At 42.9% G+C, this 20,819-nt stretch overlaps 3 protein-coding genes and 1 long non-coding RNA gene across 4 annotated transcripts; 3 read left to right on the top strand and 1 right to left on the bottom strand.

Moving 5' to 3' along the window:
* The first annotated feature begins 545 nt into the window (after positions 1-545).
* Positions 546-14,337, top strand: LOC141775854 (uncharacterized). Its single transcript, XM_074649601.1, has 8 exons — positions 546-906; positions 2,007-2,111; positions 2,280-2,363; positions 2,499-2,567; positions 2,671-2,808; positions 11,108-11,441; positions 13,476-13,640; positions 13,825-14,337. Exons 1-7 carry the CDS (start codon positions 668-670, stop codon positions 13,491-13,493), a joined length of 987 nt encoding a protein of 328 aa, XP_074505702.1. The 5' UTR covers positions 546-667; the 3' UTR covers positions 13,494-13,640; positions 13,825-14,337.
* On the top strand, positions 2,895-4,170 carry LOC141775850 (uncharacterized). The gene is made up of 2 exons (XR_012595701.1): positions 2,895-3,407; positions 3,444-4,170. It is a non-coding gene; the product is annotated as an uncharacterized LOC141775850 (long non-coding RNA).
* LOC141776635 (uncharacterized) lies at positions 11,831-13,351 on the top strand. Its single transcript, XM_074650359.1, has 6 exons — positions 11,831-12,056; positions 12,211-12,381; positions 12,560-12,645; positions 12,753-12,857; positions 12,981-13,174; positions 13,348-13,351. The coding sequence occupies exons 1-6, from the start codon at positions 11,831-11,833 to the stop codon at positions 13,349-13,351; spliced, it is 786 nt and encodes a 261-aa protein (XP_074506460.1).
* Positions 14,338-14,574: 237 nt separating the features above from the next.
* Positions 14,575-15,858, bottom strand: LOC141768939 (P2X purinoceptor 7-like). Its single transcript, XM_074637907.1, has 3 exons — positions 15,844-15,858; positions 15,183-15,398; positions 14,575-15,078 (listed from the first exon to the last, which is right to left on the bottom strand). Exons 1-3 carry the CDS (start codon positions 15,856-15,858, stop codon positions 14,575-14,577), a joined length of 735 nt encoding a protein of 244 aa, XP_074494008.1.
* Between the last annotated feature and the right edge of the window lie 4,961 nt (positions 15,859-20,819).

The raw sequence follows: 20,819 nt of genomic DNA, 5'->3' as shown, positions 1-20,819 counted from the left end.
GAGGTGCATCTCATTTGTCGTTTTTTCGCCTCCTCGTCTCCTCGCTCCTCGATCCTATCGGCTGTGACCCGGAAATCGATCTCAGCGCTCCATCTTGAAGGACGTCCCAATTCATAAAATGCGCATCGAGGATCGAGGATCGAGGATCGAGGAGGCTTGCTGGAGGAGCCATGAGCGAGGATGCACCAGTGTATCCTCCAGTGTCTCCTCCACGATTGTTATTTACCGACCGACACGCCCCCTTATTGGATATCAGTTACTGATTGGACGCTGCTGCTGATCGGTTTGATCTGATACATCAACATCACTAGAGTTTTATACCGGAGTGAAGACAGATCACAGATTAAACGTTTTATTGTTTAGTTGTCTTCTGATTCACCATCTAGTTATAACCAGTGTTAAAGTGGCAGTAGGCAACAATATTTTGGCATAATTTGGCAAAAATTCCATAATAACCTTTCAGCATATTGTAATTCAAGTGATCTGAGAGAAAACTACACCTCTGCACCTCCTCATGGCTCTGTTTACAGGCTTTAGAAAATCTTGCCCGTGACGGCAGACTTTGACCAATCACAGGGCATTTCAGAGAGAGCGTTCCTATTGGCTGTTCCACAAAAGGAGATGCGCGTTCACGTCTGGTCTCTGCAGATAGTGAAAGCCTCGGTCAATGGCGGAACAACCTACTGAAAAGCTTGCTATTCCAGCATTGGCAGCAACTGCCTACACCTCAAAACAACCCAAAAAAAGAAAGACAGACTTTTCAAGAAGACAGTCCAAAAGAGAGTCCGACAATAAGCGGAATAAAACGCGTGTCAATATCGGCGAAGCGTTTCAGCGGTGGAGAGATCTCTGGGACAGCATCGGCCTCACGTTGGACTCCGAGCTTGCAGTTCTTCTCCTGGACAGGTAAGCTACTAACTTCGTTTTCCTGTAATATCTAAATGTTTTGTACTGATTTGTTTGTAGGTAGCTTTACCGTGAAAGCAGGCGATGAGTAGCCAGGTTGAAAGTACGTTAGCCTTCTGCTAACCGTAGCCCGAGGCTTGCTGCGGCTAATTCAAGTCCATGTTTATGTTTACGTAGCTACTGTAGCTAGATCCTTGAATCGCAGTCTGTCATCTCAAAGGGCTTTATAGACCCATAAGTTTACTAAGAGAAATAACGGACGGTAATTCCCATAGAATTGCCGCTATATAACGACACATCACAGTCAGTAGTACTCGATACAGTAACCTGTATGAGTAGCGTTACTCATACAGTAACGTTACTCATACAGTAACGTTACTCATACAGTAACCTTACTCATACAGTAACCTTACTCATACAGTAACCTTACTCATACAGTAGTGTTACTCATACAGTAACCTGTATGTATAGCGTTACTCATACAGTAACGTTACTCATACAGTAACGCTACTTATACCTGTATGAGTAACACTACTCATAATTCCCCGTTCAGTATTGTTTATTGTCCCATGGGGGAAGCGCGTTTTCCACTGACATAATCTAGCCTTCATATTGTTATAAACCAGTTTCTTTAGTCTTCGTGGTTTGCACAAAACAAACAGCCTTCAAACTACCCCATGCCCATCCCCCATCCCCCATCCCAGCAACATCCACCCCCTGGATAGTTATTTGTGTTTACAGTCATAATGTGAACAGGGCTTGCAGCAATTATTATTTAGCGAACTAAACTATTACTATTACTATTTTTTATATGTTATTGAGTCCTGATTTCCAAATTACATTCCATTTTGTGATTCATATTTTCCCATTTTATTTGTTTTTCAACAATAAGCAAGCTAAGCTTCATCTCCCCCCCCACAACACTAAACCCCACCAGCAATGGAGTTAGGTTTCACCCTCATTCACAACCTGTACAGTCATTTCTTAGTAATCTCAGCCTAGAATGTCATCATTTCTTATTTATACTTTGTTTTATATTCCTTTTGCAATGACATATATGATCAAAATCTATAATGGTATTGTATGTATGTCTTTTACAGCTATGAGAAGATACGGGTAATGTCAACACCACACAAGGTTGGACACTTTGCCAGACTGCCAGACCCAGCAGTATCTTGCATTTTGGCTGAATCTCTCTCTGACCGGTGAGTCTAACTTGTTTTGTTTTTTTGGCTATTATGCGCAATCAGAATTGGCTTATGCCTTTCCATTGATGTCCACATGAAGAATCATTGGGAAACCAGCTGAACTTGTCAAGACAGATGCCCTCCCTCTGGTTCATTTTGATTTAAACTTGATTCCCTAATTTTCAGAGATGATGACTTCTCAGTAGCTGGTGTTGGAGAGCTGGATACCAGCAACAATGAGGATGGATCAGTACAGGAACTTGATGCAAGGTATATTTTCCATGCCAGTGACAAATATGGTAGCATATGAGTTATATCCTGCATTCTTGGTGGTTATATTCTGGTCTCAGAGTTTGTGATGAGCAGTAATGTGATCTTATTCTCTTATTATTTCATTGTGCTTAGTATGGCATCACTTGATTTGAATGCTGACCGCATCAATGTAGAGGAGTTCAACGACATTCAGAATTCCATGTAAGTTTATCTGTTTTTGAATTTCCTCTTTATATTTTGAGCATGTGCCCCTTTGTATATTGGTGCAAGATAATATTACTAAATAATGTTATCCTGTCTATAGCATTGACTGGGCAGATGACACCTTGTGCCACGCTGAAGAGACAGAGTCTGTCTCATCTTTGGAGGAGGAGGAGGAGACCAGGGAAGTCGACAGTGATGATGACAGTGATGCTGATTACATCTTCCCTTTGTGTGTCCGGTAAGTCACTGTGGTGTGTGAAATTATCTATCCATCCATTTTCTTTTTTTTTTGGTGTCACGGGAGGGGCCTATTGTAAATGACTCCTAAATGTGTATTAAGGTCTGTTTATAAGGTAATTACCTTTTGCAAGCTTTTATTTTGAAAGTCGCCTTTTAACATTATGTGACTTTTATTTTGACGCCACCTCCTGGCGGAAGAAGGATAGTGCTACGGAGATTTACTGAAGGAGGGAAAGCACGCAATTGCGCTGCTTTATGTCATCATAAACTGATAATTAAGCGCCTAGCCAGTACGGGAACAAGGTATTGTGTGTTGAATATGTTTTATGATTATATGCAGTAACATTGTGATTTAGGTGGATGCATTTACGGTGTGTGTGTTTAATTGTGTTGTCATTCTGACGGTCTTGCTAACATTAGCTTTTCATGGACATTGCTGTAATGCTAGCTTTCTAGCTTTTCATGTGCACATATTAGGCTTAAGGTTTGATTAATGCTAATGTGTATGGCAAATACAGTATATGGATAAGGTTTGTAATGTTTATATTTTTAGTAAGAGCTCATTGTATTTTATTTGTCTGTCCTTTAGCTCTTACGGTGTTTAAGGAAGAAAAGGTGTTTTAAGGAAGAAAGGTGTTTTCTGAAGGAAGGATTTTACAGAAAGCAAAGTGAATTTGTGTTCAAAATATGGCTAACAGCTGAACATAAATAAAAGGCTTCTGAAACATCAGTACGCTTCACCATTGTCTGGCTGGGGTTCGCTACAGTAAGAGCTTGACCCTCATCGATCCTGACGACATCTTGCATGAACGACGGGCCACGACGGAGGGTCTTCACAGCGTGCCTGCTGCCGCTACAAGGCCACTAGCTAGCTGTCCACGTGGATTCATGGAGCAGCAACATGGTACCATGCTAGCAGCCTGATCTACTCTGCAATTCAGTTTCGATGCAATGGTCAAGTACAGTCATATTCACTGACATTGATGCAGAACTGTGAGTATTACCCTATTATACAGTCTTTGAGATTGCCAACAAGGTGAATCACGGATGAAGTTTTTTGGACTGAACCAGTGAACGTTTAATACTCACCTCATCTGCAGCAACATTAAAGGACAATCGTTGCATGGAACAAATTCTCACAAGATCAATGGACTATTAATAATTAAGGACATTTGACACTTTTTGGACTCTATATTTCAAGTACTTTGATAATTGTGTTTATTGTGTATTTACACTGTTATATACAGTTATTTGAGTGTTTCTACATCAATACATCTGTGCTAGTTGTTTTGTACTAATGCTCTGCTATCCTATGGTTATGCTGTTTATTGCAAAGGTTTATTATATCTGAGTTTAACAGCTTTCTTCTATCTTAAAAATCTCATTATTTAAGTTGATAATGGCAGAGCCGATTAGTGAGGGGGAGTTGGAGGAGCAGACGGCTGGTTTGCAGTGTGAACCTCAAGAATTGCAGAATGAGCTCCACACAGTGGAAGACACATCTGATGAGCCGCTTGAAGGTCCCCGACGCTCTGAACGTACACGGCACACTACAGAAAAGATGCAAGCACTTCAATGTGAAGAGGCCAAGAAAAGGGAGAAAAAGCTGCTCTCCATGTATGAGAAATGGAAGGTTCTTGTACGCAAAGCACGAGATCAACTGAAGGCGTACATGCCAGAGAGTCAACTCTGGCCTCTCATCGATGAACTCAAACAAAGTAAGCAAAACATAATGAGCATGTATTGTGGAATTCGAGATCTCGCAATACCTTCCAATGACATAAGAAGACGGATTGACTTATGTGAATCAGTAACCACAGAAATCGTCACCATCGCCTACAACAGAACAATAGACCAGGAGGATGAGTTTAATGAGGAACAGGAAATACACCGCCTTCATGATCTGCTCCACCATGACTTTGCAAGGTCTGTCTATGGATCTTCTGCTTCCTTAACAACTCACAGTAAGTCCGACCATCACTCAGTGATTTCATCTATGGCAGCCAAACGTGTAGAGGCAGCAGCTGAACTGGCTGCGAAGGAAGTGGAGTATGAGATGATGCTAGAGGAGGGAAAACAACGGAAAGCGATGGAGGCACAAAAACGTGAATTGGAGGCACAAAAACGTGAATTGGAGGCACAAAAACATGAATTGGAGGCACAAAAATGTGAATTGGAGCGACTACAGGCAGAGAAGGAAGTGAGGGCAGCTCAAGCTAAGCTGAATGTCTACGACAAGGAGACAAGACGCGAAGTTCCTGCCCACATTAACAACGAAAGGAACAAGAAATATGCCTAAATCTGCAGTACTTCCATCCCATGTTGCAACACACTCCAATGCTGACATTTCCGCTCTCGCTCAGGTCTTTCAAGACGGTATAGCCTTAAATAGGCTCCCTGTTCCAGAGCCATTTGTCTTCAATGGTGATCCAATACAGTTCATTGAATGGAAAGCAGTGTTCACCTCACTCGTTGACCAAAGGTCAATTGCTCCAGCTGGAAAACTCTACTATCTGAAGAAATATGTTGGTGGCCCAGCACGCAAAGTTTTAGATGGCACCTTCTACCGAAACGACGATGATGCCTACCAAGATGCCTGGAATAGGCTGAATAGTCGCTATGGCCAGCCATTCACCATTCAGAGAGCATTCAGAGAGAAACTCACAAATTGGCCAAAGATTCAACCTAAGGACGCAGAAGGACTCAGAAATCTCTCCGATTTTCTGAACATCTGCCAAGATGCCATTCCCCATGTCAAGGGTCTCGACATATTAAATGACTGCGAAGAGAATCAGAAGCTCATTCATAAGTTACCAGACTGGGCAGCTTCTCGCTGGAACCGACAAGTCACGCAAAGGCTGAACGAGAAGCAAGAATTTCCAAGTTTCAAGGACTTTGCCAGATTCATGTCGACTGAAGCTGAGATTGCCTGCAATCCTATTACGTCATTTCATGCTCTTCATTCATCAGACTCTGGCATAGACAAAAGAAATTTCAGAGACATGAAGAGAAACAAGGCCAGTGTTCTCACCACTCAAACAGTTACAGACAATGAAGGTCAAAGGTCAGACCAGAGAAAGGTCAAGCTACCATGTATTTTGTGCCAAGACAATAGACACCAGCTTAATACATGTTTCAAGTTCACCGAGATGCTGTTGAACGAACGACGGAACTATGTAAAGGAGAAAAAACTCTGCTATGGATGCCTAAAACCTGGCCACAATGCAAAAGACTGTCGTCATCGTCACTTCTGTGACACCTGCAAGGGAAAGCATCCTACAGCTCTCCATGACGACAACTATAGAAAGGAAAGGCCTACAGTGACAAATCAAAGTGCCGCTGCCACGTCACTCAGTGTAGCAGGCGAAGGCTCATCCAGTACATCAATGGTGGTACCAGTGTGGGTGTCATCTAAATACAATCCAACCGCTGAGAAACTTGTCTATGCTCTACTCGACACACAAAGTGATACGACTTTCATCGACCAAGAAGTGAGCAACGGTCTTACTGCTGACAAGCATCCAGTGAAGCTGAAGCTGACCACCTTGAGTGGAAAGGACACGCTTGTCACAAGTGAGAGAGTTTCTGGTCTTTGTGTAAGGGGATACAGTTCTGCCATTCAAATCAATCTGCCAGCTGTTTATACAAAGGACTACATACCGGTGAACCGGGCTCACATTCCAACTTGTGAGACGGCTAAACAATGGAGTCATCTCAGAGAAATCGAAGGTGAAATCCAACCACTGAAGGACTGTGAAGTAGGCCTTTTGATAGGCTACAACTGCTCCAGAGCAATGGCACCAAGGCAAGTCATTCTAGGAGGAAACGAGGAACCCTATGCTGTACGGACGGATTTAGGATGGAGTATTGTAGGCCGCTCATCACATGGCGATGATTCGCTGAACTCAAGAGGTCTGTGTCACAGAGTCTCTGTTAAGGAAATGCCTCCATTAACTCCTGCCGATGCTATTCGAATCCTGGAATCTGACTTCAAGGATGGCAACAATGACAGCAAAACAGTGTCACAAGATGACATCACGTTCCTAAACAAGCTAGATAAAGGCATCCGGAAGAATACACATGGCCATTATGAAATGCCTCTTCCATTCAAAAACAGACCCAGCTTGCCTGACAACAAAGACTCAGCCATGGTACGCCTCAATCACCTAAAAAGGAAATTGCAAAGGGACGAAAGGTATAAGGAGCAATATGTCAAGTTCATGGAGGAAGTCATTGAAAATGGAGAAGCAGAGCAAATCGAAGATAGAGGGAGTGAAGGTGAGAGATGGTACATTCCGCATCATGGTGTTCGTCATGCGAAGAAGCCAGATAAACTTCGTGTGGTGTTCGATTGCTCTGCCAGATACAAAGGAACCAGCTTGAATGACCACCTCCTCTCTGGGCCTGACATGTTGAACAGCCTCAGCGGAGTCCTCATCCGATTTCGACAGCACCCTGTTGCACTGATGTGCGACATTGAAAAAATGTTTCATCAGTTCTATGTCGACGATGCTGATCGCAACTACCTGCGCTTTCTTTGGTGGAAGCAAGGAGATCTGAACTCAAAGCCTAGTGAGTTCCGTATGAAGGTGCATCTGTTCGGCGCAGCCTCCTCTCCTGGATGTGCAAACTACGGGCTGAAGCATCTAGCTAAGGAGAATAGCGACCTCTACCCACAAGGCTCATTGTTTATCATGAGGGACTTCTACGTTGATGACGGAGTCATAAGTGTCAAAAGCACTGATGATGCTATTAAGCTTGCAAGAGAAGCACGTGAACTCTGTGCCATGGGCGGTCTACGTCTACACAAATTTGTATCAAACAACAGAGAAGTCCTGGAGAGTTTACCACCCTCAGAGCGAGCAACCGAGGGTAAGAATACGGACCTAGCATTCAACGATCAGCCACTTGAGAGAGCTCTCGGGATTCAATGGGACGTGGAGTCTGACCGCCTCCAACTTAACGTCAGCCTCAAAGCTCAGCCTGCAACACGCCGTGGCATTCTGGCTACAGTGGCCAGCGTGTATGACCCTCTCGGGTTTGTGGCGCCATTCCTGCTAAAAGGGAAGATCGTTCTTCAGGAGATGTGTAGGCGTGGCACGGGCTGGGACGATCCTCTCACCGAAGAGCTTCGTCCGAAATGGGAACAGTGGATAAGTGATCTGGCTCATTTGGATAAGGTCACCCTACCCCGCACTTATGCACCTGTAGGATTTGGAAAGGTCTCTAAGACAGAGCTGCATCATTTCTCGGATGCCAGCATGAAAGGTTATGGTCAGTGTTCATACCTTAGACTTCAGAACGAAGAGGGAGATGTTCACTGTACCCTAGTGGTGGGAAAATCACGCGTCTCACCAACCAAAGTCACAACCATTCCCAGATTGGAACTGACAGCTGCAGTTGTTTCTGTGAAGATGAGCAACATGCTGAAGGAGGAATTTGGACCTACTGACGCTGAAGAGTTCTTCTGGACCGACTCCAAAGTGGTCTTAGGTTACATAAGAAATGAAGCACGCCGCTTCCACACCTTTGTGGCTAACCGTGTTCAGAAGATTCAGCTCAGCTCAGCCACTCAACAATGGAGATATGTCCCAACCAATGAGAATCCTGCTGACCACGCTTCTAGGGGCTTGACTCCCAGCGAGCTTCTGTCATCTACCTGGCTCACTGGACCCAAGTTCTTATGGAACAAGGAAATGAAGCTGCCAGCAGATGAGATTCCAGAGTTAACAATCGGTGATCCTGAAGTCAGAAGTGCTCTAGCACTTACCACAAGAACCACAGAACGAGTAAGCCTCGTTGATCGCTTGTCGAAGATCTCATCTTGGTCACTGGCTACTCGATCTGTTGCACGCATTCTAAGGTGCATCAGGAAAAACAGGTCAAACAGTCTCAGTACTGTAACAGAACGAGAAGATGCAGAACGTTGCATAATCAAAGACTTGCAGGAAAACGTTTATCGAGAAGAGTTGAAACTACTGAGCAGAGGGATCCCCCTGCCATCTCGCAATCAGTTATACTCTCTCGATGCTTTCCTTGACAAAGATGGTATCCTCAAGGTGGGAGGAAGACTGTGCAACGCCTCTCTTTCCAAATCCATCAAGCACCCTGCAATCATTCCCAAAGATCATCACATCACGAGGATGATTATCGCTCATCACCACGACAGGATGAAGCACCAAGGTAAAGGTCTCACCATTAATGATATCAGGTTCAACGGCTACTGGATTCCAGGAATCAACCGAGCAGTAGCATCCTACATTCGTCAATGCGTCGGCATCGGAAACCAACGGAGGAGCAAAGGATGGCTGACTTACCTCCTGAGCGTGTGGAACCATCACCCCCATTCACTTTCTGCGGAATGGACTGCTTCGGCCCGTTCCTCACGAAGCAAGGAAGAAAGGAGAACAAGAGGTACGGACTTCTCTTCACTTGCCTAAGCTCCCGTGCCATTCATATTGAGATGCTTGTCGACATGTCAACTGACGCGTTCATTAATGGCCTTCGATGTTTCATTGCCATACGTGGCGCTGTACGTCAGATCAAGTCTGATCAGGGAAGCAACTTCGTTGGAGCCAAAAATGAACTCAAAGAAGCTTTAAAGGAAGTTAATGCAGACCGGCTGGCTGCATTTCTCGCAGAGAAACAATGAGACTTCAAGATGAACGCACCCTATTCAAGCCATGTCGGAGAGGTGTGGGAAAGACAGATTAGGACAGTGAGAAGCATCCTGAGGCACACACTTAGCCTTTCCTGTGGTAGGCTGGACGATGCCTCGCTACGAGCCTTCTTTTATGAAGCAATGGCAATCGTCAACAGTCGTCCACTGACCGTTAACAATCTCAGTGATCCCCATAGTCTCGAGCCACTCACCCCTAATCATCTTCTGACTACGAAGTCTGTCAAGGCCTTGCCTCCTCCAGGTGAATTCGTCCGAGAAGACATGTATGGCCGGAAAAGGTGGCGACACGTTCAATACCTGGCGGAACAGTTTTGGAGTCGATGGCGAAAGGAATACCTTGCCAACATTGCTCTCAGACAGCGTTGGCATACCCCAAAAAGAAATCTGCAAGTTGGAGATATTGTCATGATGAAGGAAGATGATGTACACAGGAATGAGTGGAGACTGGGTAGAGTCTCAGAAACCACTACTGACAAGGACGGACTAGTAAGGAGAGTTAAAGTCTGCCTCGGTGACAGGAAGCTTGGCAAGAAAGGTGAGCGTCTCCACAAGATGTCAGAAGTCGAGCGCCCAGTCCAGAAACTTGTCCTGCTGCTGGAGACTTGCTAAGACTGCCTCCCCTCCATATAGTTCATAATACCTCCTTCTTAATCTTCTATAGCTAACAAAGGTTTTCTAGTTTTAGCACAAGTTACCTGTGCTCCTTTAAGGGTGAAGGTCATTTTCAGTTATAAATCATTCGTGATTAAAACAAACTGTATAATGTTCTATTATGCACTCATGATTGGTGGGAGTGTAAATGACTCCTAAATGTGTATTAAGGTCTGTTTATAAGGTAATTACCTTTTGCAAGCTTTTATTTTGAAAGTCGCCTTTTTACATTACGTGACTTTTATTTTGACGCCACCTCCTGGCGGAAGAAGGATAGTGCTACGGAGATTTACTGAAGGAGGGAAAGCACGCAATTGCGCTGCTTTATGTCATCATAAACTGATAATTAAGCGCCTAGCCAGTACGGGAACAAGGTATTGTGTGTTGAATATGTTTTATGATTATATGCAGTAACATTGTGATTTAGGTGGACGCATTTACGGTGTGTGTGTGTTTAATTGTGTTGTCATTCTGACGGTCTTGCTAACATTAGCTTTTCATGGACATTGCTGTAATGCTAGCTTTCTAGCTTTTCATGTGCACATATTAGGCTTAAGGTTTGATTAATGCTAATGTGTATGGCAAATACAGTATATGGATAAGGTTTGTAATGTTTATATTTTTAGTAAGAGCTCATTGTATTTTATTTGTCTGTCCTTTAGCTCTTACGGTGCTTAAGGAAGAAAAGGTGTTTTAAGGAAGAAAGGTGTTTTCTGAAGGAAGGATTTTACAGAAAGCAAAGTGATTTGTGTTCAAAATATGGCTAACGGCTGAACATAAATAAAAGGCTTCTGAAACATCAGTACGCTTCACCATTGTCTGGCTGGGGTTCTCTACACCTATAGCTTATGTTCACATTCAGTGAGTGCAAGGAATGTAATTACATAACAGGTGTCCTACATGTCTGAAATTATGTATCCATTTCACAGTGCTTTTTTTGTGATTCATAATATTTTCCCAACAGAACTGGTGGTGCCCTCCCCTCTACGAGCATTCGCTTGGATGCACTTCCAGCCATAAGTATGGAGGATACTGTGCATGACTCTTCAGACGTCGGTCCGACTCTCACAGATGCACCTGAGATGCCAGAAAAGCTCCAGCCCCAGAGAGAAGACGAGGTCATTGGCAAGCCAGCTTCTATTGCCTATCATCTAAACTTGAAGCTGCTGGCTGAGTACCTTCTGCTGCCCATCCCCATGTGTACCGCCAAGGACCCTGTTACCAATGCAGCGTGCCAGGCCCATGGACCCTTTCAGGTGACGGTCAAATTCAGGGCCACAGCTGCCATCATTGAGTGGGTGAGTATTTATTTTACAGTATTGATATTATGTTGTCTTTTAAAATATTTTAACAATGTAAGCAGCAAATTGTAATTGCTGCATCACAAACTGTTACAAACTGCCTTGGTGGGAATTGGGCAAGGCTGTGAAGAATCTTGTACATTGAGCTGACACCAGCCAGGAACAGCCATTTTTGGAAAATATATGTACTTCATGACTTTGGAGTGTGTGGTACTTTTTGCCCATATTATGTGTTGTATAGTGCAAAATATATGCAGCACCGCACTAAGCTTTGATATGCACAATAAAACCCATTTTGCTTTCTGTCACTCTTCTTTTTTTTCTAGACGTGTCCCTTTGGTCATATTGTGTGGCGTTGGAGTTCACAGTCCGCTCTCAAGTATGGGATGCTGATAGGGGACTTCATGTTGGCTGTCAATATCCTCCTCTCTGGAAACAATTATGCGAAAGTGGCATTACTGTTCAAATTTATGAACATGGGGATGGTGGGAAGGTCCACATTTTTCAAAATACAGGACACCTACTGTGTGGACACCATAAAACAGTTCTGGGAAGAAAAGCGAGGATTAGTTATTTCCCAGCTAAAGCCCAAAGCCAGTGTCGTGGCCCTGGGTAAGTTCTGTTTTGACATAGATTTGTGGATATGATACTGACAAATACCGGTTGTTGTACAACCGGAAGTGGTCAGTATCATATCCACTAGAGTGAATCATAAAAAAAGTGTGTTCCAATTTCTGAAATGATTATTTATGTTTTGTTTTAAAAGGAGATGGTCGGATGGACAGCCCTGGATTCTGTGCACAGTACTGCACATATAGTGTGATGGAGAATGACTCTAAAGACATCATCTCCATGGTGACAGTGGACAAACGTGAAACGGCGCGGAACAGTGTCATCATGGAGAAGGAAGCCTTCATCCGGACTTTTGACACACTTCGTCAGGAAATAGGAAATTTGAGCGAAATATGTACTGATGCTCATAGCCAGATAGCTGCACTCTTTAGTACGTATATAGGTTTTTAGTTTGTTATTCATTTTTAATATGTGTGTTGACTTGTGCAGGAGTCGTGCAGATGTCTGTACTTACAAATGTCTTTTGTTCACTGTTCATACAGCCAAGGGCATATATAAGTCATGGGGAGTTCGCCATACCCTTGACATGTGGCACGGATCGAAAAACCTTGGAAAGAAGATCCACCAGGTAATATTATGGAATGTATTTCATTTGAACTCATTGTCACTTCGTCACAAAACTTGCTTACACCAATAATTTTCTTTGATTGTTTTTGCATTTCATTCTGTGGTCAGGCGAGCCAGCAGAAGGGGTGCTCCATTTTACTCATTTGGAGCAAGGATGTGTGTAACCACTTTTGGTTTTGTGCCAAAATGTCGGCAACCTATGACGACTTCTTTGTAAGTACTATATGAACTGTTATTTATATTGCTACACTTGTGGAGCCAGAAATATTTCACAGCTGCAGACATCATTTCAGCGTAATGTGTCGGATCATTGCTGATGCGTTATTGTTCTCTTAGGACATGTGGGCTGGCCTACTCCATCACGTCACAGGAGAACACGAGTGGGCTCTTGGCGCCTGTCACCATGGACCCTTGTCGGACAACAGGGACAAGGAATGGATAGAGAAGGGATCTGTGGCACACAGAGCACTCACTGAGATAGTGCTAAATGCACGCTGGCTGGGTCAAGTAGTGAAGTACCTGGGATTTAGGTATGTGGGCATGTGTTTTACATGTAATGTTTATGTTCAAAAGTATTTAACTCAAACAAAGGAAGCTCCTGGCTTACTCCCTATAAACCCACATAGGGAAGAAAAAAGTGAGTAAATCTTGGGAAAGATCATGCAGAGAGTGGGTCCCTTTTTGAAAAATCTCTAAAATACAGATGATTGTAAATCATGCAGTGACTTGATCAAAGTCCTTTTTATTTTTTTACTGTCCACCACTGATTGTGACTATATGTATCAACTAATGACAACATAAAAGATCTAACACTTGTTTTTTACTGTTTAGGTCTACAGCAGAACTTGAGTCATTTCACAACCACATACTGATGTATGCCAGCAAGAGATTCAGTTTCACCCCGCCCGTCTATTCAGCTCGCACCCTACTTGCTGGTTTGGATTATAATCATCATGTCCACCGACCAGTGCAGAGAAAAGCTGATGGCTCCATTGAGTATGTTCTTAAAATTGACAACAGTATACCCACAAAAACTGAAATATATTAGTTTTATAATATAAGGTCAAATTTATACATGAATGTTGTCCTTGCAGGCAGCAGTTTTGCAAATTTATCACAAATTCATTTTTCAATAACCATCTTTTCCTGTTTCGGTCATATGCTAATTTCATTTTGTCAGATACCGGAAGCTGTACAACAAGAAGTCGCGGAAGTGGAGCCTGTACACAATGAAGGTCGACAAGGACTATGGCTACATTCCTGACCTCCAGAGGGCCATCCTCCGAAGCCGCACCACAGCAGACAGAGGCATGCCGCGTGTGAGACGCCAGAGGCCTGATGACCCGCGGCAGTATGGTGTGCTATGTGGTATTCCACCTCCAACCACAGAGGAGCTACTGCACACACAAGTCAGTCGACGACAAGGTATAGAAGTTCTTTCAGTGGGCCTCATTCAACATCCCTTCTTCAGAAACCCAAATTGCATGTTTTCACACTAACCCTTGCAGCCTTCACAAAATAGTTTCTCATTACACTGATTCTGATTTTAGTTGATAAAGGTTGCATATAGATTTTGTTAATTACAAGCAGCTTTTTGACGACTACAGAGATGTTATATGAAAGGTATAATTTATGATAATGTAAAGACATCACGCATTGACACACAAAAAGAGACGTATTGACATGTTGTCATTGAAATAATATGGTACTATAGCATGAGAGGCAGAGTAAGAATCTTCTCAACCAGCATAGAGTTGCATGCTAAATAAGTTATTATATATGCATAACAGCAGCCTTTTAAAAAATATTATAGCATATATATATATATATATATATATATATATATATATATATATGGCCTATATGTGTGACGTTATAGTCAAAACTAAACAACTGATTTCAAAATTCTAACATGCTATTCTTTGTTCATTCAGAGCGTGCGTGGGATAAAGCCCACATATTGTTGGTGGGGGTCAGGGTATTTGTCCCTAATCCTCCACACACAACAGCTGGGAATCACAGTTCTGTTACCCCGCCCCAAGGCTCCATACTGCCACACGACAAACTGCCGGTAAGCAGCATACCGGAACTGTCTGTTGTCCTCTCCGGGATTGGGTACGTCCTGCTGAGCCCTAATGTCGTTCCAGATCCTCCTGGCCAGGCGAAGGACACCCTCATGGAGGATGTAGAGGTCCACATGAGGTAGCAGGGAAATACAGTTCTGTGGTGGCTGGCCACAGCACTTCCTTTCCACGTCAGTGGGCATTTCCCTGCACCTCATGCAGACACACCACTCAGGTTGATTGGAGTCCTGGCCAGGAGGACCTGGTGGAGGAGCGCTGACCATTACATCAAAAATGAGGCTGGGATCCCTGAACAGACATCTCCCCAGAAGCTCCCGACACTGCTGCAGGCTCAAACACTGAATTCTGGCCTAGAAAGACAGTAGATCAGGGAAAAAGTATTACTTTATTTATGAATAAACAATAATGATCATAATGTGGACATAAAGTATGGACATGTTATATTTTGAGATACCTGTTCATCTGATATCCGTCGAGCTTGTAGTAGTTGTACTCTGCTGAAGTCATCTTCAGCCAGAGGGTCTTCAAGCTGACTCTGTCCTCTCCCCCGGCCAGACCCTCTGCCTCGTCCACGTCCACGTCCACTAGCTCGCCCTCTTCCTCCCCCTCTTCCTCGTCCATTCGTAGCCGACTGCTCCAGGACATAGTCAGGATCTGACTTGACGGTGCTCTGTTAGTAATAGATATGTAACAGATGTAAAATTACCATTTCCATTATGAATAACATGGTCATGGTTTTATTTATTTTCAGATGTGTAAAGTTATCTATACAGACTAAAAAACAGTAAAGTTAGAAAGATAGCGTTACTGAAACTTGAAGAAGCAACTGGCCGTTGGCTAACGTTAGCCAGCTAGCTATGCTATAGACTGAATAAAACATTGGGCTACGTTGTTTCTAAAGTTTAGCTCGTCATTTCGTCTAGAAAATAAACAATTGCTTTTATTCGGTCTATAAACGAAACACTTCAAATGCAGCAAAGTCTTACACTACTTTAGCTTTTGTTGACGTCGGTCTCCAGCGTTATTTTACACTAAGCATAAATACTGTCTGTTGTCATATGTTCAAAGTTGTCCGTGGTAGCTAAATGTGGTCTGTGACAAAGTATTTTTCTCACCTGTGACTCAGCCATGGTAACTGTTGATGTCGTTAGAAGGTAAGGTGTAGCTCGCTGCGGAGTTACATCATTTAAATATTCCTGAAACATTCAGCCTAATACATAACTTCTACTGTCAGAATATCAATAACTACAGACGCTAATAATTAATAAATAATTTAAAGATATTGTGCCAGTAGAGATGGTTCCTGGTCCTCTAAGCAGGACTCAGTCCACAGTAGAAATACAGACTGCAGCTGTTATTCATGTGCAGGTGTTTGTTCAACAGGTAACAGGCTACAGAGAGAAACACTGCTGCTCTGCCACTGAGAACAACTGAGTGTCTTTATTAGTATTAGATCAGTTCAGACATAAACTCCATCTAAGGTCTCTACAGCTGTTAAAGCCGACTGACAGCTGGTCCAGCTGTGATCAGCTGCTGCTGTCATCAGAAACGGACGTCGCTTCACGTGACGCTTCAGAGGAAACGACGTCTCCATTTCCTCGTTTCCTCTCTCCTCGAGTCTTTTCCTCGCCTCCTCCGCTCGTATCTCCCGTGGGCGGGACTAAGACGCGAAGAGAGGAGTCGAGGAGAGGAGTCAATCTGTATAAAAGAACAAATGGGAAAGACCCCTGGTTTTGTAGAAAGCATGGCAGACGTGAGCACAGTCTGAATTCAATCCGCTAGCATCCACATTGAAGCATCATAGAGGCAATGCCGTAAATTGATTCATTTGATGGTAGACATGTTAAGGATCATATATTAGTAAAGATTTCGTTAAAAAATTATGTTTGATAAGTTGTTTAAAAACCTTTTTGTTTACAATTGTATACAAGCTAAAACAATGCCAGTAGCCATGATAACTGCTACTAGAAGTGTATAGAGTGTATATTCATATTTACAGCTACTGTATGTACAATGTATTTAGTTAAAAACAGACTGAATATTTTTGTATCCTTTTATTTACAGTTTCCACCAGCATGTCAGTGAGGAAGTGTGACAGTAAATGGTCAACCTTACTACGACTCTGTTTTCATTGGCTGCGGTTTAACTAGGTGTTTAGTCAGAGTTTCAACACACTGAATGAGAACACTACAGAAAGTGATGCCTTAAAAAGCAGAAAACATGAGAGATAACTTTCAGTGAAATGGACCTGGTACTGACTCAAAATGTGTCTGGTAATATTTGAACCTGTTTAGCTGTGCATCTTTGGGGGCATATTATGGATGTTTCCTCTTTTTGTGTTTAGGTGTGGTTTTTGGTGTCAATTCCTTCCATCTTCCACATCCATTTCAAAAACACAATAGTAAATAAATAAACTCAGGAAAAAAAGATAGTAAACTTGTGTTTGGTGGATTATTTCTCTGTTGTTACAATGCTAATTGGCATTGTATTTTACATCGTTGGAAAGCCTGTTTATTTACCTTCACAATGATGTCCAACTTGTAAGGATCATGCATTTGTGGGATGAGCAGCACAGCTGATTATGTGGTACAGCACACCCAAGCTGATCCTACAAGTGTTGAATTGGGTTGAGGTGTGGACTCTTGGCAGGCCGTTCCATTCTCTCTACCCCCACATTGTGGAGGTAGTCTGTGATAACCCTGACTCTGTGGGGGCGAGCGTTGTCATCTTGGAGGATGAAGTTAGGTCCCAGATTGTGGAGATATGGGATCGCCACTGGTTCCAGAATCTCATCCCGATATCTCACTGCATTGAGATGGCATTCAGTGATGACAAGCCTTGTTTTGCCAGTGACATCATTGAGGGAACACAAAACCACGCTGGCTGACCTGCAACAAATCCTGGTTGAGGAATGAAATGCCATCCCACAGCAACGTGTGACCAGGTTGGTGACCAGCATACTTTTGCCAACAAACAAAAATTATAATTTTGTCTCCAAAGTCCTTTAGCGTTTACATTTAACCTAAAGGCTTTTTAGTTTATTCCTGTTGTTACAAGTATTCAGTCACAGATCCACCAACTGACTGTTGAGTTGTTCAGTAGACAGAGAAAATGAAAAAGGAACCGCTATATGCAGAATAAATGCACAAACATCAGATATGTATATATGTATCACCAAGAGCATGATGGGACATTTAAGGGAGGACAGGGTAGGGAGGGGGAGATACAATCATTGCTGGATTGATTTTCCACGAAACAAAGAGAAACAATTACAGGCCTGAGAGCGGCGTGGGGAGTCTGGTGTTAAGAGACGTTAAGAGAAACAGGGATGCACTATCGATCCGGGTTCATTCCCACACACTGGTAAACACTTAGCATTAAAAGGTGCTAAATTGCTCTTGCCTGCAGCGGAGTGATGTCTTGTGGGTAAGTAATAACATACACAACGAGGAGTCAGATTCCATGTACGCATTTGCTAAAATAAACCTGATTCTGATTCTGACAACGTCGAGAGACTCACTGCTGATACGACAATCATACGTCTAAGTGGGGCGCTTTGGCTTCACGCTGAAGTAGGGAATGAATAATGGATGAAGGGATGAATAGAAAGAAGCAGGTGGTGATGTTGCGTTAAATAATATTGATAACTTTGTTAGTATAGCACAAAAGCACATATAGTAATTTGTGTGTACTGTCATGAAAACAACCCTATTGACAGATGACTCTTCAAACCCCTGAATTAGGCCTTTCACTCTACAACATATGACATCATCTGTATGGTTAAGGTTAGGGAATGATCTCGGCGAACATATTACATCATTATACAGTTAACAGAATTGTACATTAGTGCAAAAAGAGAAAAAAGTTAAAACAGTGAATAAGGATTAAAATATTTTGAAGGGATTTAAAAGTAAAAGGCTAAATTAAATTGGGCGACTCAGGTCTTAAGAACACCCTAAAAGCTACTCACGTCTTTTTTGTAGATTTATATGCTAGTACGTTCACTGTGTTATTCTCCGTTAGTGTTAGCTGACCTCTGTGCTCATTTGCCTTAAATAATACGGGGAGACACCTGCATCATAAAGTTGTGAATAACTAAAGTACCCAAGATCTCTACATATTTTGAACTGGTTGACAACGGACCCGAATGCTCTCCCTGCTGAACCTGTTGAGATTTTAATTCCAACTTCATAGGTCATGAATTCATCAAGTGTAGATCCCAATTATTTGTATTCAGATGTATATTTCAGTGTTGCAGTCCCAAAAGTCAATGTTTTCCTACTTCTTTCAATACCTTTCTTTCTGAAATGATCAATCTGTGTTTTACTTTGATTTATTGACAACCTCCATCTGTAACACCAGGTCTTTGACAAATTTAACACATTTTGTAAATTTTCCTCAGATTCAGTCAGTAAAGTGATAGCATCTGCGTACAACAAAATGCCCAGAGTTAAATCATTCAAATGTATACCCAAGTTGGATTCCTTAATTTCAAAATCCAAGTAAACTACTAGGGTAGGAAAAAGGACATCACCTTGTTTAACACCAAAGGTAGTACTAAACCAATCAGTTGGCATATTATTTACTTCTAAGCAAGCAACAGAACAACTGTACAATGATTTTAACGTTTTATAAAATCTGCCCTCTACCCCTGCTTTTAAAAGTTTTAAAGCAAGTAAATCTCTCTGAATCCAATCAAAAGCCTTTTTTAAATCTCTCCGCAATTCTTGTTCTAATAATAAACTCGGAAAAAAAAGTTTGGAAATTTGTGTTTGGTGGATTATTTCTCTTTTGTTACAATGCTAATTGGCATTGTATTTTACATCGTTGGAAAGCCTGTTTATTTACCTTCACAATGATATCCAACTTGTAAGGATCATGCATTTGTTGGATGAGCAGCACAGCTGATTATGTGGGTAGCGCCTAAGACAAATTTGCCCAATAGTCATGAGGTGTTATTATGTAGTCCACCACAGCTTTTCCTCTTTCTGATATAGATGTAAAATCATAATTATTTTTGATTAATTCTGCCATTTAAAACACAGCATTTAGAATCCCTAAGGGAGTCAAGAAATGATTCACCGTGTGCATTACTACTCAGATCTATGGCAAGTCTAGGTGGAACATTTTCTAAATCCCCAATACAATCCTCTTTATCAGCAATATGACTATTTAAGTCGCCACATAAATAAATAGCATCCATGTCAAGAGAATACACTTGAGTAAGTAGATAACTGAAAAAAAGTATTACAATCTCTTCCTCTTGTAGATCTTTCTGAGGACAAATAACCAGAGAAAATCAGTTAAATATACATCCACCGATGCACTTAGACACATCGTCAGTGATAGAACCTGGGATCATTGGGTGTTTCATGGGCTTTCAACATCATACACCCTTACCCAGGCGACCAAGCTGGGATTGATCAGGTCCCGACTTGTGTCTAGGTAGCATGTACCCATGGATCGCCCCTCTTGATCCACAGCCATCTAGAGGCCTTTTCAGCTGCCTCTGTGGTGTCCTTGATGGCCTTTCTCTGGCGTACGCCTGTGATGCCCAGCAGGCTGTATGCTTTGCAGAGAGACCGAGCTGTGAAGCCTCTACAGCCCACCGCTATTGGAACACACCGTGCACGCCACCCCTGCCTGCGGCACTCCTCCACTAAGTCAGTTTATTTGGCGAGCTTCCTCTCATTTGTTTCTTCCATCCGCTCCTCCCATGGCACGGTCAGCTCCAGCAGGACCACCTGTTTTGATAAATCTGAGAACAGCACTATGTCTGGTCTCAGGGTTGTTTCCGCGATGTGCTCTGGGAGACGGAGCTGCTTCCCCAAGTCAGCCTTAATCTGCCAGTCCGGTGTGTTTCCAAGGAGTCCCACTGCCCCGTTTGGCTGGGGCTTGGGCTTCTAAGCCTGCTTGGACGAAGGCAATCGCCTGCCTTGCTGGTCGGGGAGGCTTACTCTGGATGATGCCGTTGGAGATGGCTTCTACTATTGCCTTCAGCACCTGGTCGTGGCGCCATGTGTAGCGTCCTTCTCCCAGGGCTTTTGGGCGACAGCTGAGGATGTGTTCTAGCGTTCCTCTTCCGAGATAC

The sequence above is a fragment of the Sebastes fasciatus genome, chromosome 1 (genome assembly GCF_043250625.1).
Source record: "Sebastes fasciatus isolate fSebFas1 chromosome 1, fSebFas1.pri, whole genome shotgun sequence".
In the NCBI taxonomy this organism is placed as follows: Eukaryota; Metazoa; Chordata; class Actinopteri; order Perciformes; family Sebastidae; genus Sebastes; species Sebastes fasciatus.
The sequence above is the reverse complement of the archived record's forward strand: the minus strand, read 5'-3'. Positions and strand labels throughout refer to the sequence as shown.

What these genes read in the sequence shown, in the direction of transcription:
- LOC141776635 (XM_074650359.1), top strand. Translation starts at nt 11,831, where the DNA reads ATGCTGATAGGGGACTTCATGTTGGCTGTCAATATCCTCCTCTCTGGA. An exon ending in CCGGACTTTTGACACACTTC is followed by an intron (nt 12,382 to 12,559) that starts GTCAGGAAATAG and finishes CTGTTCATACAG; the next exon opens with CCAAGGGCATATATAAGTCA. An exon ending in TTGGAAAGAAGATCCACCAG is followed by an intron (nt 12,646 to 12,752) that starts GTAATATTATGG and finishes TTCTGTGGTCAG; the next exon opens with GCGAGCCAGCAGAAGGGGTG.
- LOC141775854 (XM_074649601.1), top strand. Translation starts at nt 668, where the DNA reads ATGGCGGAACAACCTACTGAAAAGCTTGCTATTCCAGCATTGGCAGCA. An exon ending in AACGACATTCAGAATTCCAT is followed by an intron (nt 2,568 to 2,670) that starts GTAAGTTTATCT and finishes TCCTGTCTATAG; the next exon opens with CATTGACTGGGCAGATGACA. An exon ending in ATCTTCCCTTTGTGTGTCCG is followed by an intron (nt 2,809 to 11,107) that starts GTAAGTCACTGT and finishes TTTTCCCAACAG; the next exon opens with AACTGGTGGTGCCCTCCCCT.
- LOC141768939 (XM_074637907.1), bottom strand. An exon ending in GACGGATATCAGATGAACAG is followed by an intron (nt 15,079 to 15,182) that starts GTATCTCAAAAT and finishes CTGTCTTTCTAG; the next exon opens with GCCAGAATTCAGTGTTTGAG.